General features: G+C 49.8%; 1 protein-coding gene and 2 long non-coding RNA genes across 3 annotated transcripts in view; 1 reads left to right on the plus strand and 2 right to left on the minus strand.

Annotated features, from left to right (window-relative positions):
* Nucleotides 1-19,943, minus strand: part of GAS7 (growth arrest specific 7) — a 289,491-nt gene extending 269,548 nt beyond the window's left edge. Inside the window, exon 1 of the mRNA XM_028836013.2 lies at nt 19,545-19,943. Within this exon, the coding sequence (XP_028691846.1) occupies nt 19,545-19,727 (183 nt within the window). The 5' untranslated portion in view covers nt 19,728-19,943. The remainder of the gene's footprint in view (nt 1-19,544) is intronic.
* On the plus strand, nt 10,529-13,122 carry LOC144335330 (uncharacterized). Its single transcript, XR_013406105.1, has 2 exons — nt 10,529-11,191; nt 12,835-13,122. It is a non-coding gene; the product is annotated as an uncharacterized LOC144335330 (long non-coding RNA).
* On the minus strand, nt 10,542-13,134 carry LOC144335326 (uncharacterized). The gene is made up of 2 exons (XR_013406101.1): nt 12,622-13,134; nt 10,542-11,289 (listed from the first exon to the last, which is right to left on the minus strand). It is a non-coding gene; the product is annotated as an uncharacterized LOC144335326 (long non-coding RNA).
* Nucleotides 19,944-22,734: the final 2,791 nt, after the last annotated feature.

The following is a 22,734-nucleotide window of genomic DNA, read 5'->3' on the forward strand; positions in this document are numbered from 1 at the left end:
AGATGCCTGGAGGTGATTTTTATTGTTTTGTATTTATTTATTTATTTATTTTTTTTTTTTTTTGGAGACGGAGTCTCGCTCTGTTGCCCAGGCTGGAGTACAGTGGCCGGATCTCAGCTCACTGCAAGCTCCGCCTCCTGGGTTTATGCCTTTCTCCTGCCTCAGCCTCCCGAGTAGCTGGGACTACAGGCGCCCGCCACCACGCCCGGCTAATATTTTGTATTTTTAGTAGAGACGAGGTTTCACCGTGTTAGCCAGGATGGTCTCGATCTCCTGACCTCGTGATCCGCCCGTCTCGGCCTCCCAAAGTGCTGGGATCACAGGCTTGAGCCACTGCGCCTGGCTGTTTTGTATTTATTTTATTGTAACTCCTTATTGTTACTTTATTCCCCATGTGAAGCCAAGTAACCACCATGGGCAGCAAACTCAGAATCTTGTATTCATCGGTGCCAAAGTCAAAATGAGTGAACTACAACCCTTTGTTTTCTTATCAAGTGACTATGCCTGGTTGTACCACGAAGCTAAAGGCTTAAAGATCAGGGACCCAATCCTTGACCTCAAGGAATCCACAATACAGTGAGGGGCAACAAAAATTCCAACCTAGTAGTGTTAAGGGGTCTAGAATAAGAATGGGGGTGGCGGGGCGGGGAGTGGCAGGGCACAGTGGCTCACATCTGTAATCCCAGCACTTTGGGAGGCTGAGATGGGCGGATCACGAGGTCAGGAGTTCAAGACCATCCCGGCTAACACAGTGAAACCCCCGTCTCTACTAAAATACAAAAAATTAGCCAGGCGTGATGGTGCGTGCCTGTAATCCCAGCTACTGGAGAGGCTGAGGCTGGGGAATCGCTTGAACCCAGGAGGCGGAGATTGCAGTGAGCCAAGATCGCGCCACTGCAGTCCAGCCTGGGTGACAGAGGAGACTCCAACTCAAAAAAAAAAAAAAAAAAAGAAGAAGAAGAATAGAATAGAATAGAATAGAATAGAATAGAATAGAAGGGGGATATATCTCAGTAGAGCTGTCAAACAGAAAGAAAAGGGAGTAAGGGTAAAAAAGAGGATGGCGGAGGAGGGTGACTTTGAGGAACAGGAACAGCATGCACAGGGCACAGAAGCACAGGAAAGCATAGCTGCACCCAAGAATCAGGTAGTTCCATGTGGTTCTGATAACATTATGCATGTGAATAAACAGCTAAAATGCAGCTCGGGAGGTAGGCAGGGGTTGGGTCACGAAGGGCTTGTAAACAAGGCTAAGGCATGTTATACTGTAAAGGCAACGAAGAACCCATGAAAAATTTTAAACAGCAGGGTTCCGTGATCAAACTGGCTACAAAAATCACTGCACCATCACTTTGGAGGATATGAGATAGGAATTTGGCAGGACTTGTTTTACAAGACACAGGTCACAAAGACCCCGCTGATCAAATAGGATCCAGTAAAGGAGCCGGCCAAAATCCACCAAAGATGGCAGCCAGAGCTACCGCTGGTCGTCCTCATTACAGGGTAATTATAACACACTGGCATGCTAAATGACACTCCCACCAGCGCCAGGACAGCTTACAAATGCCACGGCAATGTCCGGAAGTTACCCTATATGGTCTGAAAGGGTAAGGAACCCTCAGTTCCCAGAACTCCCTATCCCTTTCCCAGAAATCTTATGAATACTCTCCTTCTCGTTTAGCATATAATCAAGAAATAACAATAAAAATAGTCAGTCAAGCAGCCCATGCTTTACCTATGGGGTAGCCATCCTTTTATTCCCTTACTTTTGGTGTGTGTGATGGAGTTTCACTTTTGTCACCCAGGCTTGAGTGCAATGGCACAATCTTGACTCACTGCAACCTCCACCTCCCGGGTTTAAGCGATTCTCCTGCCTCAGCCTCCCGAGTAGCTGGGATTACAGGCGCCTGCCACCACGCCCGGCTAATTTTTGTGTATTTAGTAGAGATGGGGTTTCACCATGTTGGCCAGGCTGATCTCGAACTCCTGACCTCAGGTGATCCGCCTGCCTTGGCCTCCCAAACTGCTGGGATTACAGGCGTGAGCCACCACACCCAGCCTTATTTCCTTACTTTTTAATAAACTTGCTTTTACTTTACTCTGTCCGCTAACTCTTCAATTATTTCCTGTGTGAAGCCAAGAACCCACGTGGCCTCCCAGGCTCAGCCCCAATTTTGGGGTTCACCCTGTGACAGACGGACATCACTAGGGGATAAAACGGACAGCCACTCCTGTTAGGGCGCACAGCAGAAATCCAGACTAACTCTCTGACAGCAAGGACCTGAGACTTCCACCTAGGCGCTGCAGGAGGCACCGGCTTTGTGGCACCACCACCATCTGCAGTGTAGAGCCCGACAACACCGGCCCAGGATTAGATTCTGAGCTCCACAGCAACAGTTTAAAAAGAGATTTTCCATCCAGCCCCTTGAAACAAACCTCTCCTTTGCCCCAGGAACAGGAAAAAAGACAGAAACGAATACTTGAGTCCTTCAGTTGCCTCTTGAGTTTCACCTCTCCCAATAAATAGCCTTTTCCTCATTACAAAAAGAGTCTCTTCCGGGAGTGCCCAGGCAGCCAGAGGCCCATCAAACCCAGGTAAGAAGCAATTAAGACTAATTAGCCCAGCCTGAGCAGCAGCAACCATTATCTAGCAGTTTCAAATAAACTAGCAATGGCCAGACGCCGCAGCTTCCCTTGCTTTTTCACTTGTAGGACCTGTGCCCTGAAAACCCCCGGGGAAAATGCTACACCATCTTGTATGCAGCTCCCCAAGTGTTAGCCCAATACCAGCCACATCCCATGGGAACTTGTTGGAGATGCAGAATCTGAGGTCCCCCAGACCTACTGAATCCAGATCTGCATTTCGTAAAACTCACAAGTGATCTGTGCCTCAACCACAATGCTGCACCAGTCTTGCAGTATGACCTCAGAGGGGCCTTTGGAAAACGATCGTCCTACGTCCCCAACACCATCCGTCCTGTGTGCCCCCGGTGAAACTCCAGTTAACAGGCCGCTGTCGGCATCCAACTCTGATCACCAGAGCATACAGGGAGGTAACCTCCACTTACAGAGGGTGTGTGTACGAGGTGCCAAAGCTCTTCTACCAGGTTCTCCTGATACTCAGAGGAGCCCTGGAAGACTCAGAAAGATTCCGCAAGTTGCCTGGGCTCTCACACGGGTAGCAGGGACTGAGCTGGGATTTGTACCCAGACCTGCCACCCTCTTGCCAAGCACTCTGCTGCCCCCGCCTCCCAGGGGTTTCTGCCTGACCCTTGAACGTTGTTGTCTAAGCTGTCCATACCGGAAGTCGCTGCAGGGCTCACATTCCAGTTCACAAACCAAACCACACAAAACAACCAGTGATCCCCTTGGAACTGATAAACTGTCTCAAGATGTGGAGACCATGTCCCCATGGCATATGTTTTTCCTAACACTGTTGGCATCTGGCAGGACCATCCCAGGCTGCCTCTCTGTTGTCCTGGTTCATACTGCAGTCCAGACCCTGCCCCCTCGCCTTTCCACCGGCTGAATCCTGCACTTCCTCCTTAGCCAGGCTTCTGGCACTGGCCCCAGGAAAGCCTCCCTGAGGCCCACCTCCACCTCGTGATGAAGGAAACCCCTCTGGTCAAATAGGAACACCAGCCACCGTATCTCTGTCCTCCGATTAAATATACTCACAGAGGTCTAATTCCGAAACCTTTCTTTCCATGACCCTGCGTAGCCTCATATAATCCACTTTAAAAAAGAAAGAATGAAAGTAAACTAAATCCAATCTAATTCCAGGATTTAACATGTCTTGCAGACAAACGCAGGAACCCCTAAGGGCATTCAAACGCCTTGCTACTCAAATTGTGGCCGGCACATTGGAGTCAGTGGCATCACCTGGGAGCTGGCGGGAAATGCAGAATGCCAGTGTGGTGTAATATGAAATAGATTTGGTCCTTGTCCTCAGGTCCTGCCACATGGCTCCTCAAACCCTTGGAATTTCCTGATACGAATGTCTTTTGCTATTCAAAATGAGCCCATCTGATCACACTTCAGTTGACGCTAATACGGTGACTTAGGGTAGGGGCCCTCAGATAGCCCAGGTTGGGGCTGGTCACCAGGAACCACAAGTTATTAGAGGATTAGAGGGTTGGGATTTCTGAGCCCCACCTGCTGACCTCCAGGAAAAGGGGGGCCCTGGGAGGCTGGAGATCAAGCTCTATAAAAACTCTTTTTTTTTTTTTTGAGATGGAGTCTCGCTATATCTCACCCAGGCTGGAGTGCAGTGGTGTGATCTCTGCTCACTGCAACCTCCAAGCGATTCTCCTGTCTCAGCCTCCCGAGTAGCTGAAAGTACAGGCGCATGCCACCACACCCGGCTCATTTTTGTATGTTTAGTAGAGACGGGGTTTTACCACGTTGGCCAGGCTGGTCTCGAACTCCTGACCTCAGGTAATCTACCTGCCTCGGCCTCCCAAAGTACTGGGATTACAGGCGTGAGCCACCGTGCCCAGCCTATAAAAACAAGATCTGATGAGCTTCTGGGATGCTGAACACATGGAGGTGCTAGGAGAGTCCAGAGAGGGCATGGAAGCTACACACACCTACCCCCATATGCCCTGGCATTAAACAGGCAGCCCCCAGCATTCAACTATGATCACCGAGCATGCAGAAATATGAACTCCACTTACGGAACGTGTACAAGGTGCCAAGCTCTTCTCCCAGGTTCTCCTGACCCTCAGAGCAGTCCTGGGAAACTGAGAAAAATTCTTCAACTTGCAGAAGGTACCCCCTTCCTCTGGCTGTTCATCTGTGTCCTTTATAATAAACCAGTAAACGTGTTTCCCCAAGTTCTGTGAGCCATCCTAGGAAACCGATCAAACCCAAGCAGGGGGCAGTGGGAACCCCAATTTATAGCCCGTCAATCAGAAATATAAGTGACACTACTTGACATATGAAGTGGGGGCAGTCTTGTGGGACTGCACTCTTAGCCTGTAGGATTTGACTCCAACACCAGGCAGACAATGTTACAACCCAATAGAAATATAAGAGGCCCAGCTGGTGTCCACTGAAGAACTGCCTGGTGTGTGGGAAAACACTCGCCACCCCCAATCTAGTCACAGAAGTGTCTGGTGCTGTGTGAGTGTGGAGTATGAGCAGAGTTTGGTCTTTAATTCCAGATTCAGGTTTCCACCTCAGACCTACTAAATCAGAGTCTGCGTTTTAACAAGAGCCTCGAGTGATATGCACACCCATCCGTGTTAGAGAAGCACAGATCTCACACCATGCATAGTGATATTCTACAGCTAGGCTCTGATGTCCCTACACCAGAAGCCAGGCCCCATGTATTCAAAGCCTTTATTTATTTATTTATTTATTTATTTATTTATTTATTTATTTATTTATTGAGTCTCACTCTGTTGCCTAGGCTGGAGTGCAGAGGTGTGATCTCAGCAGCTCACTGCAACCTCTGCCTCCCGAGTTCAAGGAATTCTTCTCCCTCAGCCTCCTGAGTAGCTGGGATTACAGGCACATGCGACCAAGCCAGGCTAATTTTTTTTTGTATTTTTAGTAGGGACAGGGTTTCACCACATTGGCCAGGCTGGTCTCGAACTCTTGACCTCAGGTAATCCACCCACCTTAGCCTCCCAAACTGCTGGGATTATAGGCATGAGCCACCGTGCCCGGCCCAAGGCCTTCTTTATAATATGAAAGTATTAGACTAGGCTGGCCACAGTGGCTTATGTCTATAATCCCAACACTTTGAGAGGCCAAGGTAGGAGGACAGCTTGAGCCCAGGAGTTTGAGGCCAGCCTGGGCAACATAGCAAGACTCTGTCTCTCCAAAAAAAAATAACTGAGCTAGGCATGGTGGTGTGCCTCTGTGGTCCCAGCTACTCAGGAGGCTGAGGTAGAAGGATGGCTTGAGCCTGGGGGGTGGAGATGATCCCACTGCACTCCAGCCTGGGGGAAGAGAGCAAGACACTATCTCAAACAAAACAAAAAACAAAGAATATATTAGACCAAACTCCAGAAAAGATTTTGTTTCGTGCACGTCCTTGATTACCAGCTCCCACTTAACACGGCTGTATTGTCACTCCACGCACAACAAATGTTTGTAGCTATTTATCAATAAAACACTTGCTAAATGAGAGCAGCAGACTTAAACTAAATAACTCAAAGTTAAGCTTTCTTATTTCTATTCCTGATTATATAAAAAATTGTAAAAAATGGCTCAGTGACACTCTTCCATGATCCACTGTTAAAATAAGGGTCTTCTCTTATGATTGAATTAGGACGAGGACTCATTTCTGTGGAATTTTTCAAATAGCATCTCTAAAGAATTTTTACAACTTAATTAGTTTTTTGTTGACTAACCCTAGAGTCCTCTGTGCATGTGACAAGCAAATGAGGAGGGAGGAGGAATTGAGGCATCTGAGAAAAAATGAAGAATCTTAAATGTCCGGATGGTTTCAATAGAAAACGTTAGTGTGAACCTGAAGTCTCCTTAAAGAGGTCACCTGCCCAAGTCACCTTGGAGGGGACAGCACATTCCCAAGGGCTCCCTGTTGAAGAACCACCAATCTCAGCTCCAGGCTTTAACTGCATCTGCTGAGCCCTGAAGAAAGCACGCTTGGCCGGGCATGGTGGCTCACATCTATAATCCCAGCACTTTGGGAGGCCGAGGCAGGTGGATCACAAGGTCAGGAGATCAAGGCCATCCTGGCTAACACGGTGAAACCCCGTCTCTACTAAAAATACAAAAAATTAGCCAAGCGTGGTGGCACGCACCTGTAGTCCCAGCTACTCGGAAGGCTGAGGCAGGAGAATGGCATGAACCCGGGAGGCGGGGCTTGCAGTGAACCGAGATGGCGCCACTGCACTCCAGCCTGGGCGACAGAGCCAGATTCTGTCTCAAAAAGAAAAAAAAAGAAGCACACTTACAGTAATTCCTCAAATAGAAAAATGTATTTCTGTTGAACCCAAGGTTGTGACAGATGTACTAACCACACACAAACACACACAAAACACAGGGAATCTGGGATTCGAAAGTGACCACATTTTGCCAAGCATAGTGGCTCATGCCTGTCATCCCAGCACTTTGGGAGGCCAAGGCGGGTGGATCACAAGGTCAAGAGATCGAGACCACCTTGACCAACATGGTGAAACCCTGTCTCTACTAAAAATACAAAAATTAGCCGGTCGTGGTGGCATGTGCCTGTAGTCCCAGCTACTCAGGAGGCTGAGGCAGGAGAATCGCTTGAACCCGGGAGGCAGATGTTGCAGTGAGCTGAGGTTGTGCCACTGCACTCCAGCCTGGCAACAGAGCGAGACTCCATCTAAAAAAAGAAAGAAGGAAGGAAGGGAGGGATTGAGGGAGGGAGGCAGGCAGGGAAGAAAGAGAGAGAGGAAGGAAGGAAGGAAGGGAGGGAGGGAGGGAGGGAGGGAGGGAGGGAGAGAGGGAAGGAAGGAATAAATGACCACATTTGTTCAAAAAATATAGACCAAATATCTACTAGTGTGCCCAGCAGTGTACAAGATGCTAGGATAACTTGTGGGAGGGAGGAGGCCAATTTGAAAGAGTAGCCATGGCTCTCAGGAGCTAAGAGCAACTGCTGAAGTGTGCACTGTGGACTCTTCGCAGAATCTCTAAGAAGCTTGTCAGACATGCAGGACCGCAGGCCCCATCCCAGGCCTCCTGAGTCGGAATTTGTATCCAACAAGATCCAGGGAATTCGTTTTAAGAAACCACTTTGGGCCAGGCACGGTGGCTCATGCCTATAATCTCAGCACTTTGGGAGGCCAAGGCAGGTGGATCACTTGAGGTCAGGGGTTCGAGACCAGCCCGGCCAACATGGTGAAACCCCATCTCTACTAAAAATACAAAATTAGCTGGGTGTGGTGGCGTTCCTGTAATCCCAGCTACTCAGGAGGCTGAGGCAGAAGAATCACTTGAACCCAGGGGGCAGAGATTACAGTGAGCCAGGACTGTGCCACTGCACTCCAGCCTGAGTGACAGAGCAGGATCCCCCCTCCCCCGCCCCCAAAAAAGCAAAAAAACAGAAACCACTTTGCTCTAGCAGCACTGAATTCAGTTTGAGAGGCACTGCTCTAAGTGCGATGATAAAATGCTCAAACTGAAACAGACAGGAACTGGGGTGTCCCCATGAGTGGTCACCCATGTGGAGGTCAACAGGGCCATCTACATAGATTCAGCTTGCTCCTTTTCTCCTTCCAAGCACATGGCAGGATTGTATTTTCTCACTGTCTTAAAGTTAGGTGTGGCTGTGCTTTAGACAATAAAATACCAGCAGAAGTGTCATGTGTCATTCCCGGGCAAAAGCTTTAAGAACCATGCGCTGTTTAACACAGTCCCCGAGGATTTCAGATACTGGTTGCTCCATCATCCTGGGTCCTAGAGGTCTTGCGGCTTCAAACCAACTCACAATAGACTTACAACATGAGCCCAAAAAACCCCATATTGCTTTACCACTGAGATTGTTATGGTGGCATATCGCAACCCATCCTGACCCACACAGCGCACATACCCACAATGCTACCTTTTTCAGAATATTTCTGTTACTCCTCATCCACTGTTCAAATTCATCATTACTTTAAGATAAGACCTCTTGGGCCAGGCGCGGTGGCTCAAGCCTGTAATCCCAGCACTTTGGGAGGCCGAGACGGGCGGATCACAGATCCCGATCTCGATCAGGAGATCGAGACCATCCTGGCTAACACGGTGAAACCCCGTCTCTATTAAGACATACAAAAAACTAGCCAGGCGAGGTGGCGGGCGCCTGTAGTCCCAGCTACTCGGGAGGCTGAGGCCGGAGAATGGCGTAAACCCAGGAGGCGGAGCTTGCAGTGAGCTGAGATCCGGCCACTGCACTCCAGCCTGGGTGACAGAGCGAGACTCCGTCTCAAAAAAAAAAAAAAAAAAAGATAAGACCTCTTTTTTAGCCCTGAACAGCATTACTTAACTCAGTTACTCTCTTTGCTCATCAAACTTCACTCCAGAGTCATCTGATGTTTTCCTTTCCACAGATTTCCTCATGTGTTTACGCTTTTATCTTTTTGTACTGTACGCTTTTTGGTAAGCTGTCTTAAATCCTATTTGCCACAAGGTGACAGACAGACAGTCACATGAACAGACACACCAGACTTGGCTTTGAATGAATTTTGGCTGTTTCCAAAAAAAAATCAAATCCACACCTCAAAAGACAAAGATTTGCTGTTACTGAGGATATTTATAAGAATGTGGCCCCGGGCCAGCATGTACTCCTTCTACCTGCTCTTCCCACAAAAGGATACTTACAAAATGTTCGGGACACACCGTTCCTACTTCTGAAAAGCAATTCATTTCTGGACACACCATCTCTTTTTGCCTCACTGTGAGGAGAAATGTGAACTATGCTAGCTCCACAAAGACCTTGAGCATCGTTAACCAACATTTTTATTTTTAAAATTCAGTTTCATCTCAGCACTTTGGGAGGCCGAGGCAGGTGGATCAGGAGTTTGAGACCTGCCTGGCCAACATGGTGAAACCCCGTCTCCACTAAAAATACAAAAATTATCTGGGCATGGTGGTGGGCACCTGTAATCCCAGCTGTTCGGGAGGCTGAGACAGGGGAATCACTTGAACCCAGGAGGCGGAGGCTGCAGTGAGCCAAGATCGCACTACTGCACTCCAGAATGGGCGACAGAGCGAGACTCTGTCTCAAAAAAAATAATAAAATAAAATAAATCATTTCAATATAGTTATTGAACCCCTCCCGCACGTTCTGACCTTGTGCTAAGCACAGGTAAACCTGATTTTAACTAGTTCCTTCTGGTGTACATTGAGGTTGTCGTTCATCTTGTGCTATCAGAGGCTGTGATACAATACAGGCTGATGTTTACAGATTGCCTGATATATCAGATGCTCCCTGAGTCGAAATTTCTAGAAGTGGAATTGCTGGGACAGAGAACATGTACTCTTAACGTTTTGGAGGTATAGTGCCAAATGCCCCTTCAGGAAGCTCACGACCATTTCCTTAAACCCTGCCAATACCTTTTTTTTTTTTTTTTTTTTACATGTTTCTGTCTTTAAGCTATTTTTTAATTAAATTTGCAATTATTTGATCACTGGCGAGACTAAATAGTTGAGGACTTTTTATATGGCTTTTTGTGTGTGTGCATTCATTTGTTTGTTTTAAGAGACGGGGTCTCGCTCCTTGGCTCAGGCTAGAATGCAGTGGTGCAATCTCAGCTCACTGCAGCTTTGACCTCCTGGGCTTAAGCGATCCTCCCACCTCAGCCTCCTAAGTAGCTGGAACTACAGGCATGCATCACCACACCCAGCTAATTTTTTTGTATTTGTAGAGATAAAATTTGGGTTTCTCCATGTTGCTGGTCTTGAACTCCTGGGCTCAAGCAATTCGCCCGCCTTAACCTCCCAAAGTGCTGGGATTACAGGCATGAGCCACCATGCCCAGCCTGTATATGTTTTATTATGAAGTGTCTATCCAAGTTCTTTGCCCATTCTTATACTGATATATTCCTCTTTGTTTTGGGTTTGTTTTTTTTTTATTTATAAAAGCACTTTCTACATTAAGGAACTTTTTCCAAATTTGTCTTTGCCTTTTACCTCCTTTTTTTCGGGAAGAGATCTCTAGCGGCGAATAAAGGATGGACAGATGGGGAAAATACAAAAGGGAAAAAGTGCATCACAAGTGACCTGCACGAAGTGAGACCCCCTGAGGCTCCCCTACTCCCTCCAATCAACACACCAGGAAGACCTGCTGACATTACCTGCAAAATACATTCCAAATCCACCCACCTCTCACCATCTCCACTTCCAGCACCCGGCTCTGAGCTTCCCAACTGGTCTCCTTGCTTCCCCTCCCTGCTCACTTCAAATCCATTCTCCACCCTACAATCTAGAAGAGCTTTCCAGAACGCATCTGAACGTGCCACCCACTTTAATCAAACCAAAGGCTTTTCCACTGCATTTAGAAAATGACCCAACTTCCCAGGTTCTATCTCCTTCCCTGGCACACCCCCCACGCCCTCTCCCCCTACTTGCCACTCTCTAGCCATTCTGGAATATTCTGGCTCTCCCAGGTATAGCAAACATACTCCTCTCCTCAGGGTTATGTGCATCTGCAGTCCCCCTCAATCTCAAATTATTTTCCCCCAAATAGTCACAAGGTTGGCTGGGCACAGTGGCTCACGCCTATAATCCCAGCACTTTGGGAGGCCAAGGTGGGTGGATCACTTGAGGTCAGGAGTTGGAGACAAGCCTGGCCAACATGGCGAAACCCTATCTCTACTAAAAATACAAAAATTAGCCGGCTGTGGTGGCGTGGGCCTATAGTCTCAACTACTTGGGAGGATGAGGCATGAAAATCATTTGATCGCAGGAGGTGGAGGCTGCAGTGAGCCGAAACCACACCACTGCACTCCTGCCTGGGCAACAGAGCAAGACTCTGTCTTCCCCCACTCAAAAAAAAAAAAAAAAAGTTGAAAACAAACCAAAAGAAGAATGATACTTCACAGCCCATGAAAATTATAACAAATTCAAATTTCAGTCCATAAATAAAGTTTTATTGCAACACAGGCATGCCCACTGGCTTTCAGATTATCTCTGGCTGCTTTTGCACTACAGCAGCAGAGCGGATTAGCTGTGACAGAGACCATATGGGGTGCTCTCACCGCTTCTCACTGCCTCTGGCGCACTACAGATCACACCGAGGCAGCCGTAACTCAATTTTGCCTCATGGTCCATGAAGCCTAAAATGTTTCCTGGCCTTTTACGGAAAAGATTTGCCAATGCAAGTTAAGAAGGAGAAGGCTTTAAGAAATGTTTCTAAGGGAGAAGGGACAAGGCTTGCTAACCTATTGAAAAGGAGAGGAAAGGTAAGGGGAGGGGTATCAGGGGACTTGGTGGACAGATGGTGGTGACATTCACTAAAGTTTAAAGCAGGGGTGTCCAATCTTTTGGCTTCCCAGGGCCACACTGGAAGAAGAAAAATTGTATTGGACTTCACATAAAATACACCAACGCTAACTATAGCTAATGAGCTAAAAAATATGTATCTCTCACACACACACAAAAAAAACCTCATGTTTTAAGAAAGTTTACAAACTTAAGTCCAGACATGGTGGCTCACGCCTGTAATCTCAGCACTTTGGGAGGCTGAGGCAGGTGGATCACCTGAGGTGGGGAGTTCAAGACCAGCCTGACCAACATGGAGAAATCTCATCTCTACTAAAAATACAAAATTAGCCGGGGCGTGGTGGTGCATGCCTGTAATCCCAGCTACCCAGGAGGCTGAGGTAGGAGGATTGCTTGAACCCCGGAGGCAGAGGTTGCAGTGAGCCGAGATCATGCCATTGTACTCCAGCCTGGGCAACGAGAGCGAAACTCTGCCTCAAAAACAAAATAGAAAGTTTACAAATTTGTGTTGGGCTGCATTCAAAGGCCATCTTGGGCCACATGTTCCACAAGCTTGGTTTAGAGGTTGGGAATAGAAGGCAGTGAAGAGGCTGGGCAGGGTGGCTTGTGCCTGTAATCTTAGCACTTTGGGAGGCCAAGGCGGGAGGATCACTTGAGCCCAAGAGTTTGAGACCAGTCTGAGAAACACGGTGAAACCCTGTCTCTACAAAAAATACAAAAATCAGCCAGGCGTGGTGGCAGGTGCCTATAGTCCAAGCTACTTGGAGGATCGTTTGAGTCCAGAAGGTCATGGCAGCAGTGAGCCATGATCACACCGCTGTACTTCAGCCTGGGCAACGGCGCAAGACCCTGTCTCAAAAAAAAAAAGAAGAAGAAGGCAGTAAAGAGAGAATAGAGGGCCGGACACAGTGGCTCACACCTGTAATCCCAGCACTTTGGGAGGCTGAGGCAGGCAAATGAGGAAGTTAGGAGTTCAAGACCAGCCTGACCAACCTGGTGTAACCCTGTCTCTACTAAAAATACAAAAATTAGCCAGGCATGGTGGTGTAAACCTGTAATCCCAGCTTCTTGGGAGGCTGAGGCAGGAAAATCACTTGAACCCAGGAGGCAGAGGTTGCAGTGAGCCAAGATCACGCCATTACACTCCAGCCTGGGCAACAGAGCAAGACTCCATCTCAAAAAAAAGAAAGAAAGAAAGAAAGAAGAGAAAGGAGAGAGATGATGAGTTTAATTTTGACATGTGAAATTTGAGTACCTAGCGGTTGAATCTGAATACCAGCTCCGAGCTCAAGAAGAGGAGTGGGCGGAGAACTAGGAAGTTAAACTAAAAACAAATTCTTAGAGATGGTGGAGAAGACAGTAAACGTGAAGAAAGGAGGTAGGTGGGTCCTCTTAAGAGTCCTCAAAAACTTCTCACAGTTCACCTACTTACTGCAACTAAACTTTCACAATGTCACAACGTGTTCTGGTCAGCGAAGGAAAAGTCAGACAGATCTGCCAGCCACCACTTCTTCTTCTCGCCATAGGCATAAACACCACCCCAGAAGCCTCGCCATTGCAGGGAGAGAGACAAATATACTAATTTGGCATTTAAGTACAGAGGAATTCATCCTGACATTTTGTTAGAAAGTCTATCATGTGTCACCTTGCTGCTGTGAGTAGTAAGACAGCACACCACAAAAACAATGTCCCCTGGACTGGCCTGATAATAGTCAAAATACCTTACGTGAACACAAGGCTTCCTGGTTTACAAAAAACATTTTCTTTCACTAGCAAAGTGGGGATCCATATCCATGTTCACAGATGAGGTCTACCACACCATCAGAAAAAAGCTGGGCTTAGGCAGGCAGAGAAGAGTACATGAAGGTCAGCCCCTCATTCATGTTTCTAGGTGGTAATAGACATCAGGGATCCACAGAGTGGTGAACAGATGTCAGAGATTCCTGCCGACTTGTTGCTAAGGGAACTTTTGTGAAAATGCCCTGAATCCACTCAATCCATAAGCCTTGTTCATTGCTTTAAAGTCCGGTGGGGTAGACACTGACCAGTCCAGCACACAAGTGTGACAAAGGGGGTGGCTCCTTCTGAGCTGAGGCTCACAGAGTGGTGGGCCAAAGGTCATTTTCTAACACCAGGAGCTACAAATACTGGCCACAGGCCCCATACCAAGGAGGATGATTTAGTGAAGATGTCAGAAAGCACGTTGGTCTTTTCAGTCACAATTACCCACTCCCCCGAGTCACAAGCCCTAATTACACCTTTTGTGAACAGAGTTGATGACTGTCTGAAAAATACTAGCATGAGGGACAAGGTCACACTCATTTTGGGTGATTTTCATGTTGCAGACAGAAAGGAAAAGGCTCTGTATTAAAATCAATTTGTGTAATATAGCAAACATCTATTAGATGTCAGGGAGCTCAGATCCACTACGTCTATGAATCACCAGCACTGAACAGCCTTGGCCTAAAAAAAGCTGGACTGGTATGTCAATGGCTTAGTGGACAGGCCCAGAGCCAAGCAAATCTGATTTCAAATTCCAGCTGCATCATTTATTGTGTGGCCTTTATAAAGAAACCTCTAGAGTCAAAAGAAAAAAAAAAAAAACCCTCCAAGGATTGCGATAGAGGTAGAACTGCCAAGTGGCTGCATTTTACCTCCCTCTTGGGGTTCTCTCTCTCATCAATCTGGCCTGGCACCACCTCCCCACTAATGGATCATCTGTCCCATGTGTGTTCTACCTAGCCTTCTGAGGGAGCTAGTCTGCAATACGGCCCTTGATGAACCACGCCTCCCTCGTAACCACACCCCTGTACCCGCCTCCCTTCCAAATTGACTCTGGACGGATCCTGTGACTGCTTTCACAATAAAATGTGGCTGAAACAATATGCCAGTTCTGGGCCTAGGCCTTAAGAGGGCCTGGTAATGTATGCCTTTGCATCCTTAGAAGCCACCTACCACATAACAACCACCACCCTGCTGAAGAGAAAGGCCGTGTGGAAAGGCCATGGCGAATGAAACACCACGTGGAGAGACGCGCCACATGGAAGAACATCAAGGCACCAGACAGATGAGTGAAGATGACATTTTGGAGGCTGCAGCCTAGTTGAGCCTCCAGGACTCTGTCCCAGCCACTATCTGATTGCAGCTGCATGAGGGACACTGAGACAGACCAGCAGAAGAACCACCCAGCTGATCCCCGTCAATCTACAAAACCGTGACAGTTAATAATAAATCGTTGCTTGGAAACACTAAATCTTGGAGTGGCTTGCTACATGGCAACAGATAAAACATCATTCCTTAATTATCCATAGCACAGCGCACTCTCTCCCACAGACACTCCTTATTAACTCCTGCAGTGCAATGGCATGAACCCAAAATGGTAGAGTGAAGGAAATCAAGTTTAAGGGTGACCCTCAGCAGTCATTCCAGTTTTGCTAGCAAACAGTGTCATATTCTGTTAGTACCCCAGAGGTCCAGATTATCCAGCCAGATCCTGTATTCTAAGAATACCACCTAGTTCAAAGAAAGCTCTATTTTGTTTGTATTCCAATCCCATTGTCCCCCAGAATTATTTCCCAAAAGCTCTGGGAAGTTTTGTAGATGCCTTACAGCATCCTCCAGGTCCCTAATTTCTTCTCTCCATTCACACAAGAATTCCTGGACCCTGTTAGACCCTCCAACCACTGACCTGTCCAGCCACTGGGCTTGTCGTGGTACCATGTCTTTCTCTCCAAATCTTCCCCAGGATGGAGATCTAGGCTTCTCTATCCACCTTCCCCAGGAGCTATTTCTCAGCCTCGATGTACCCCAGAAAGCTGGTGGAAATATTCCCACATGTGGGGTTCCCAAGTCTATGGAGGCAATCTCATGCCTAGCTTGGAGCTGGCAGAACATGCTCCCACAGCTCCTATCTCTGGTCTCAGGTCTCTTCCTCTACCACATCTCTCAAATGATGTTAAAAAGACTTCTCGGTTGGGCGCGGTAGTTCATGCCTGTAATCCCAGCACTTTGGGAGGCCGAGGCAGGCGCAAGGTCAGGAGATCGAGACCATCCTGGCTAATACAGTGAAACCTCGTCTCCACTCAAAATACAAAAAAATTAGCTGGGTGTGGTGGTGGGCGCCTATAGTCCTAGCTATTCGGGAGGCTGAGGCAGGAGAATGGCATGAACCTGGGAGGCAGAGCTTGCAGTGAGCCGAGATCATGCCACTGCACTCCAGCCTGGGCAACAGTGCAAGACTCCGTCTCAAAAAAAAAAAAAAAAAAAAGACTTCTCAATTCCTCTTCCTCATCATAGCAGAGGAAACCCTCATGAAAGATTTTTCGAGTTGATTTTATCTAATAATTAGTTGTGGGCCTTGGCTGTAAGGCCTATTCCTTTTCTGAAGGTAGGTGTTTCCCTCTGCCCATCCTTTGAAGAGCTGCACCACCCCCTGAATAGGAAGGACCCTTGTGACCAGACTCCTTGGGCCTACCAGAGACTTCTACACTTCCCTGTCTGTGCTGAGGTTTTCCTGGAAGCTGCTCTCTAGAAGCCAAGTATGTGCTATACCATTTCCTTGGAGTCTTGACCAAAGAGATTGCCCCAAAAACCAAGACCTCCTCCAAGCTGGCCTCTTCCCATGGACTAGCTGGCCGCCGGGTCAGATCTGGTGACCCTCTTAGAGTTAGTTCCCAACTGCCCTTCCCCGTGTATGCTTCCTGCAAAGGCTGGGTCTCTCAGTTCCCCTTGCTTCATCTGAACAAGGAAGATCTCCTTGGGAAGTATCCAGTGTGCACACAGTTTTCAGTGCCTCACTCCCCTCTGCCAAGATGGGGTTTCCTGGTATCACTCTTTCCATCAGGGTGAAAGTTCCACTGTAGTAGGGAGCACATTAGAGATACCATGCTCAGCTGTGTACCCACAATCTCATCCCTCGCCCAGGAGGCTAGTACAGTCCATCTGTCTGTACTTGTTTCTCCAACAGCTGCCCTGGCCTTCTGAACTGCATGCTCCCAAGCAAGCTCAGTGACAGCACCACATTGGCTGACATCTCATGAGGTTCGCCACCTCTAGTATCTATGGGCCCCCTGTCTAGTCTCATGAGTCCAGATGCTGGCCAGTCTACCCACCAGCCCGGGCAACTCTGCATTCTCTGAGTCTGCCCTTGAGGACTCACCCCATCCCAATGGACTCTGCTTGCATATCCTCTATCTCTACCTAGCCTTCAGCCTTGAGGTCCAGCCACTGGGCTTGTCCTGGTACCATGTCTTTCTGCTCCTGTAGGAGGTTCCCAGATGCCACAGTCCCCCCTATTGAAACTGCATCTGCTTTGGCCCTGAGAAGAGTCCTATCCAGTACTTAGTCCACAAGACTCAGGCCCACTGTGGGAAGACCCGCAGCTGGCTCTGAGTAAAGTCACACTTTGGGGTTAGCAGGGAAGATCCTCCAAGTTGCTCCTGGTTGCAGCTGTCCTCATTTTAGCCCTAGAGGTTCAGCCTCCCCTTCACGGTGCTGTCACCAACATGCTGACCTCAAGGGCTGTGCTTGTCCCTCTTTCCCACGGATCCAGACCCTTCTCTCACATGCTGTTTAGCATAGTCGAGCCCAGGCTATCACATTTAAAAAAAGGCACAGGCGCAGGGGGTTATACTCAGCCATCTGAGCTGCTAACAAAACATGTGAGCATTATTCATTGGGGAGCTGACTTCACCTCTCTCATATTCAGCTTGCTTGTCTATAAAATGGGGGAAGTACCTCACCCTTCACAGAGTTGTCGGGGAACTGGTGATAATGTGCACGTAGCGTGCTGAGCAGGTGCGCTGAAGTATTGCTCACGCAGATGGATGCTTTTGTTGCAAGTTACCAGTCCGGAATGGTCTGAGAGGCCCTGCAGCACTGGAGATCTCCTACCTTTGTATATGGCAGAGGATGGGACAGATACACCCAAGACTGTCCCGGCTGTTAATTCTGCCAGTCCCCTGGGCCTGGTCCATTGTCCTTTTCCCGGAAGAAAAAGCAGCACTGTGCTCTTACTAACACCTACCTAGCCTCACCCCTACACAAAACACAGCTGGCTCAGTCCAGCCAGGGATGCTCCTCACTGGACAGACATCCATCAGTCAAATTTCCACATCAGAATTTCCTGGAAAAGGGGGGCCACCCAAAGAACTCCCAAAATATGCATCTCTCCCAGGGCTTCAAGCTAGACACAAGGAGGCCCCTTGCTTCTCATGTAGGAGGCAGTATGTTTGCTTTCTTTTATATCTGAATCTCAGGAAAGGGACTGGAAAAGCCAGAACAGGGCACACCTGAGCCTCTCCTACAAGCAGGTGATCTCTGGATTCTCCAGATACAGAACCAAGAGGGTTCCTGCAACATAGTCTGCTGACAGCCCATGAAAGCTCATTCTAGCAGCCCCTAAACTTTGCTCAAATGCTACTGATCCCTTTAGAAGAGATTTTGTTGTTCTCCTCTGGACCTGAAAGCAACCTACTGTACTTTTATAAGGCCAGGCTCTTGCTGACAATGTTGCCACAGGGTTCATCCTCAGGCGGACTCACCCTGTAACCATTTCACTTCTTTCTTTCTTTTTCCCCCGATGAATTGCACTGAGCATTTTCAGTCAAAATTTGCTACTTTGTTCTCTGTGAAGTAGGTCAAGAGTTAAATTATAAATAAATTCAGCCTCCATGATTTATTCGGGCAGTGTTTTACCAGAATGTTTAGGAATACTGACACAATTAAGGGTAACTGTTAATTTAGTCTTTACAAGAATCCTGGCGGGGGGGCAGGCGGACTTCTAGTAAAAGGGATGTCCTGGAAGGTCACCCCACACACACACAAAGGACTTTAGAAACTTCGGGTCTCGCTCAGGCTGTGACTGTGAGCTCAGTGATTAGAGGACAGCCTGTCACATAGACAATAAACAGCCAGCCTAAACAGCCAGCGCCTTGCCTCAGCAGGTCCTGTGGAGCCCTGGGGCCAGGCCAGAACCCCAGGAGCAAGCCTGAGTTCCTGAGCCTTACCCTGGGGAAGCCGGACCAGGGGAGCGGGCAGTGGCGGGGGACTACAGCACCCCGGGATCAAGCCTGCTGAGGGGGCTCGGGCTGGTGGCCAGCAGGCTCGGCTGACCAGCAAGTGGGTGGCCCCGAGGCGTCCAGGCAGCCTGACCCAAGGCAGCACGACCGTCCACGGGTCGCCAGGCTCTAGACTCCGGGGTGGGGACGCGGGGCTGAGGGACCGAGTCGGTGCCACTTTCTCGGACCCCTGATCCTCCATGCATCTTCTCAAGACCGCCAGACCTTCACTGGCCCCTGCCACTGCCGGGAACGCGCCCGCCTGCTCCTGAACTCACACAGGCAACAAGTTCTCGCTTCCTCAGAGCCGCCACGGTGTGCTCCAGAGGCCCGGCGCAAGAGGGAAGCTCCCCGCGAGCCCGCGTTGCCCACGCCCCGAGGGGCGCCCGCTGCCATCGCTGCCTCCCCGGAGCGTGGAGCTACAGGTCGCTCCGGCAAGGGCTGCCCCCGGGGGCGCCCCTCCGACCGGGACGCTGCGGCATCCCCGGAACCGGCAACAGGTACGCGAGCGCACCGAGGACCGCAGCCCGGCTCATCCAGACCCGGCCCTCGCCCCCTTACCTCCAGCAACTGCACGTAGCTCGCCGGGAACCAGCCACGGAGCCCGTCCTCCTTCTCGCCTTCCCACCAGCCGCCGTCCGGGACCTGCAGCAGCGTGATCAGCTCGCCCGCGGCGAAGCGCAGCCCCTGGCCGTGCCGCTCCCCAGAGAAGGGGTACAGGGTCCGGCAGCGAGCGCCGGACATGGCCTTGGCGCCCGGGTTCACAGAGCAGCCTGCATCCCCGCCGAGCCCCACGGGCTGGGCAGCGGCTCCGCGGGGTCCCAGGCGCCCGGCGCTCCGGGCTCCCGCGCTCTGGGCGCGCGCCGTCTCTGGGGTGCGCGGGGGTCCCCGGGCAGGCGGGGGACGCGCGCTCCGCGCAGGGAAGCGGAGACTCGTTGGCTTCGCAGAGCGAGCGGCGACGCCCCCGGGCCGGGCAGCTCGCGGATCCCAGCTCTGGGCTGGGGGGCGGGGCTCAGGGGGAGGAGACCCAGGCTCCGCGGGCTCCGGAGACAACTTCCCGGGAACGCGGAACGCGGGCTGCAGCCGCCAGGGCCGGCCAGGGCCGGAGCCGCCCCGGCGCGCGGAAATGCGCAGCTCCCCTGGGAGGTGGGACCCGGAGCATCCCCCGCGGCAGGACTCCGCGGCGCGGGAGGGAGCGGCTGGCGGCCGTGGAGAGGGGCTGGCGGCCGGGTGGCCGGGCGGGGTCTCGCTGGCGGGCGAGGGGGCGGGCCGGGGCGGGACCAGGGCGGCCACGCCCGCGGAGGGCTGCGCGCTCCCTCGCAGAGGGGCCTGTCACTGGGGAGAGGGGTTCCCACTCGCGCCCCCACCGCCGGGGACCGCGGGAATGGAAACGCCCCTGTTCTGTGCCTGCTTTGTAGGCCTGGCGGCCCGTGACGTACGGGCGGCTTCTTCGAGGTGTCTGCGAGGGATCGTTTGTGGTTGTCATTGTAGTGGTTGAACCTGGGGTTGAACTTGACTCACAGGAAACTGAACAATGGGTGAAAGACAGGTTTGAAGCCTGGCGCCTGAGCCCAGCAGGCTGGTGACAGCGTGGCACGCTGGAGGGACGGAATGGGGAGGAGACGGGGTCGGAGTTGATAGAATTGGAAACAGTCAATGGGGATAAATGGAGGAAAGGCGAACGGTGAGAGGAACAGCACCAGTGCTTTTACTTACAGAGGGAAGGCCAGCCCAGGGTACCAGCCCTCCCGAAATCGAGATGGGCCGGCTAAACAGTCTACACTCATGTAGTCAGTCAACAAACATTAGCAAGAGGCTGCCATGTTCCATGCGATGTGCCAGGTACTACAAAGATCATTTGGGCCAGTCCCTGCTCTCCAGGGACCAGGGAACCTGAGTGCTACAGAATGTTGACCTTGAACTGACGGTACAGAAGTAAGTAAAAGAAAGCTCGGTTTCTTTGATAGTCTACTCCATTAAAAAAATATACATTTTTTAGCCTGTAAATAGCTGAACTCGGCCGGGCGCGGTGGCTCACGCCTGTAATCCCAGCACTTTGGGAGGCTGAGGCGAATGGCTCACTTGAGGTCAGGAGTTCGAGACCAGCCTGGCCAACGTGGTGAAACCCCATCTCCACTAAAAATACAAAAATTAGCTGGGCGTGGTAGTGGGCCTGTATTGCCAGCTACTCAGGAGGCTGAGGCAGGAAAATGGTTTGAACCCGGGAAGCAGAAGTTGCAGCGGGCAGAGATCGTGCTACTGCACTCCAGCCTGGGCAACAAGAGCGAAACTCTGTCTCAAAAAAAAAAAAAGCTCGACCCTTTAATATGCCTGTATACCTCTGTCTACTCCTTACCCTCTCCCCCAGTCACCTTCTGTGGCTCCCTATTGCCTTTTAAATTTGGTACCAACTTCTCCACCTGTACATTTCAGGCCCTCCACAACACCTCCTCTAGCCTCACCTCTTACTATGCCTGCCTAGATATCCATTACAAAACCAGTCAGGCCGGGCTCCAAGAGCCTGAAGATCTTGCACACCTGTCTATGCTTTGAATCAGACCCTGGCACAGAGCCTTTCACCTAGTTCAGTGGTTCTCAATCCTGGCTGCACATTAAAGTCATTATGCAACTTTTTAACAATACTCATGCCCAGGCTTTAAGAGTCACTATTGAGCCCTAGTCTGCAGCTAAGCCATCTCACCTGAGCAGCCTCCGTCTGGTCTTTGGCCATAGGCAAAGTGACACATGTAGAATATTTGTAATAATCCATCAGTTGCAAAGTCATGAACATTTGCTTGGCCAGAAATATAAAGAGACAAACTCTTGACCACAGTCACCACTAAGAATCCCTTAAAGCAGAGCTGCATAACTTCATATCAAAAACGGTCATTAAAAATGGCTGGCCCAATGAAGTTTTAAAAGAGATACAATTCCTTGTATCAGGAAAATATGTGACTTCCAGCAGGCTGTTCTCAGGCTACATTCCTGATAATGTGACCTGAATCAAGGTAGGACAACTGATTTCCAGCCAACTTGCAACCCCAGTTCTCTGCGTGCCTGTGAGAAACTGTGATCCAGTTTGGACTTGAGAAATCTCAGCCTACACAGCATGCCATATACTTGAGTTCTATGTGACCCACCTCGACATTCCTACAGCAACCAAAAATGATAATAGCTGTTAATTTCTCCACTTAGTTCATTTCATTCCTATAATCCTACAAGCTGATGAAGAAACTGGGCTCAAAAACCTGCTCACCATCATACAGCTGGTCAACAGCAGAACCAGCTTTGAACTCAATTCTAGCTTATTGTACAGAGTGTTGCTTTCTGTAGTCCACCCTGCCAGTCAGAAAACAGGTATCCTAATGACTCACCCACAAATAGCATCTTAAGAAAAAGTTCTCTAGGCTGGGCACGGCCTATGAGAGCTTATGCCTGTAATCCCAACACTTTGGGAGGCCGAGGCGGGCGGATCACAAGGTCAGGAGATTGAGACCAGCCTGGCCAACATGGTGAAACCCCATCTCTACTAAAAATACAAAAATTAGATGGGCGTGGTGCCACATGCCTGTAGTCCCAGCTACTCGGGAGACTGAGGCAGGAGAGTCGCTTGAACCTGGGAGGTGGAGGTTGCAGTGAGCCGAGATCACACCACTGTACTCCAGCCTGGCAACAGAGCAAGACTCCATCTCGAAAAGAAAAGAAAAGAAGAGAAAAGGCTCTCTGGTGATACCCAATGTCAGTCTTCATA

Source organism: Macaca mulatta, chromosome 16, assembly GCF_049350105.2.
Source record: "Macaca mulatta isolate MMU2019108-1 chromosome 16, T2T-MMU8v2.0, whole genome shotgun sequence".
NCBI classification, from domain to species: Eukaryota; Metazoa; Chordata; class Mammalia; order Primates; family Cercopithecidae; genus Macaca; species Macaca mulatta.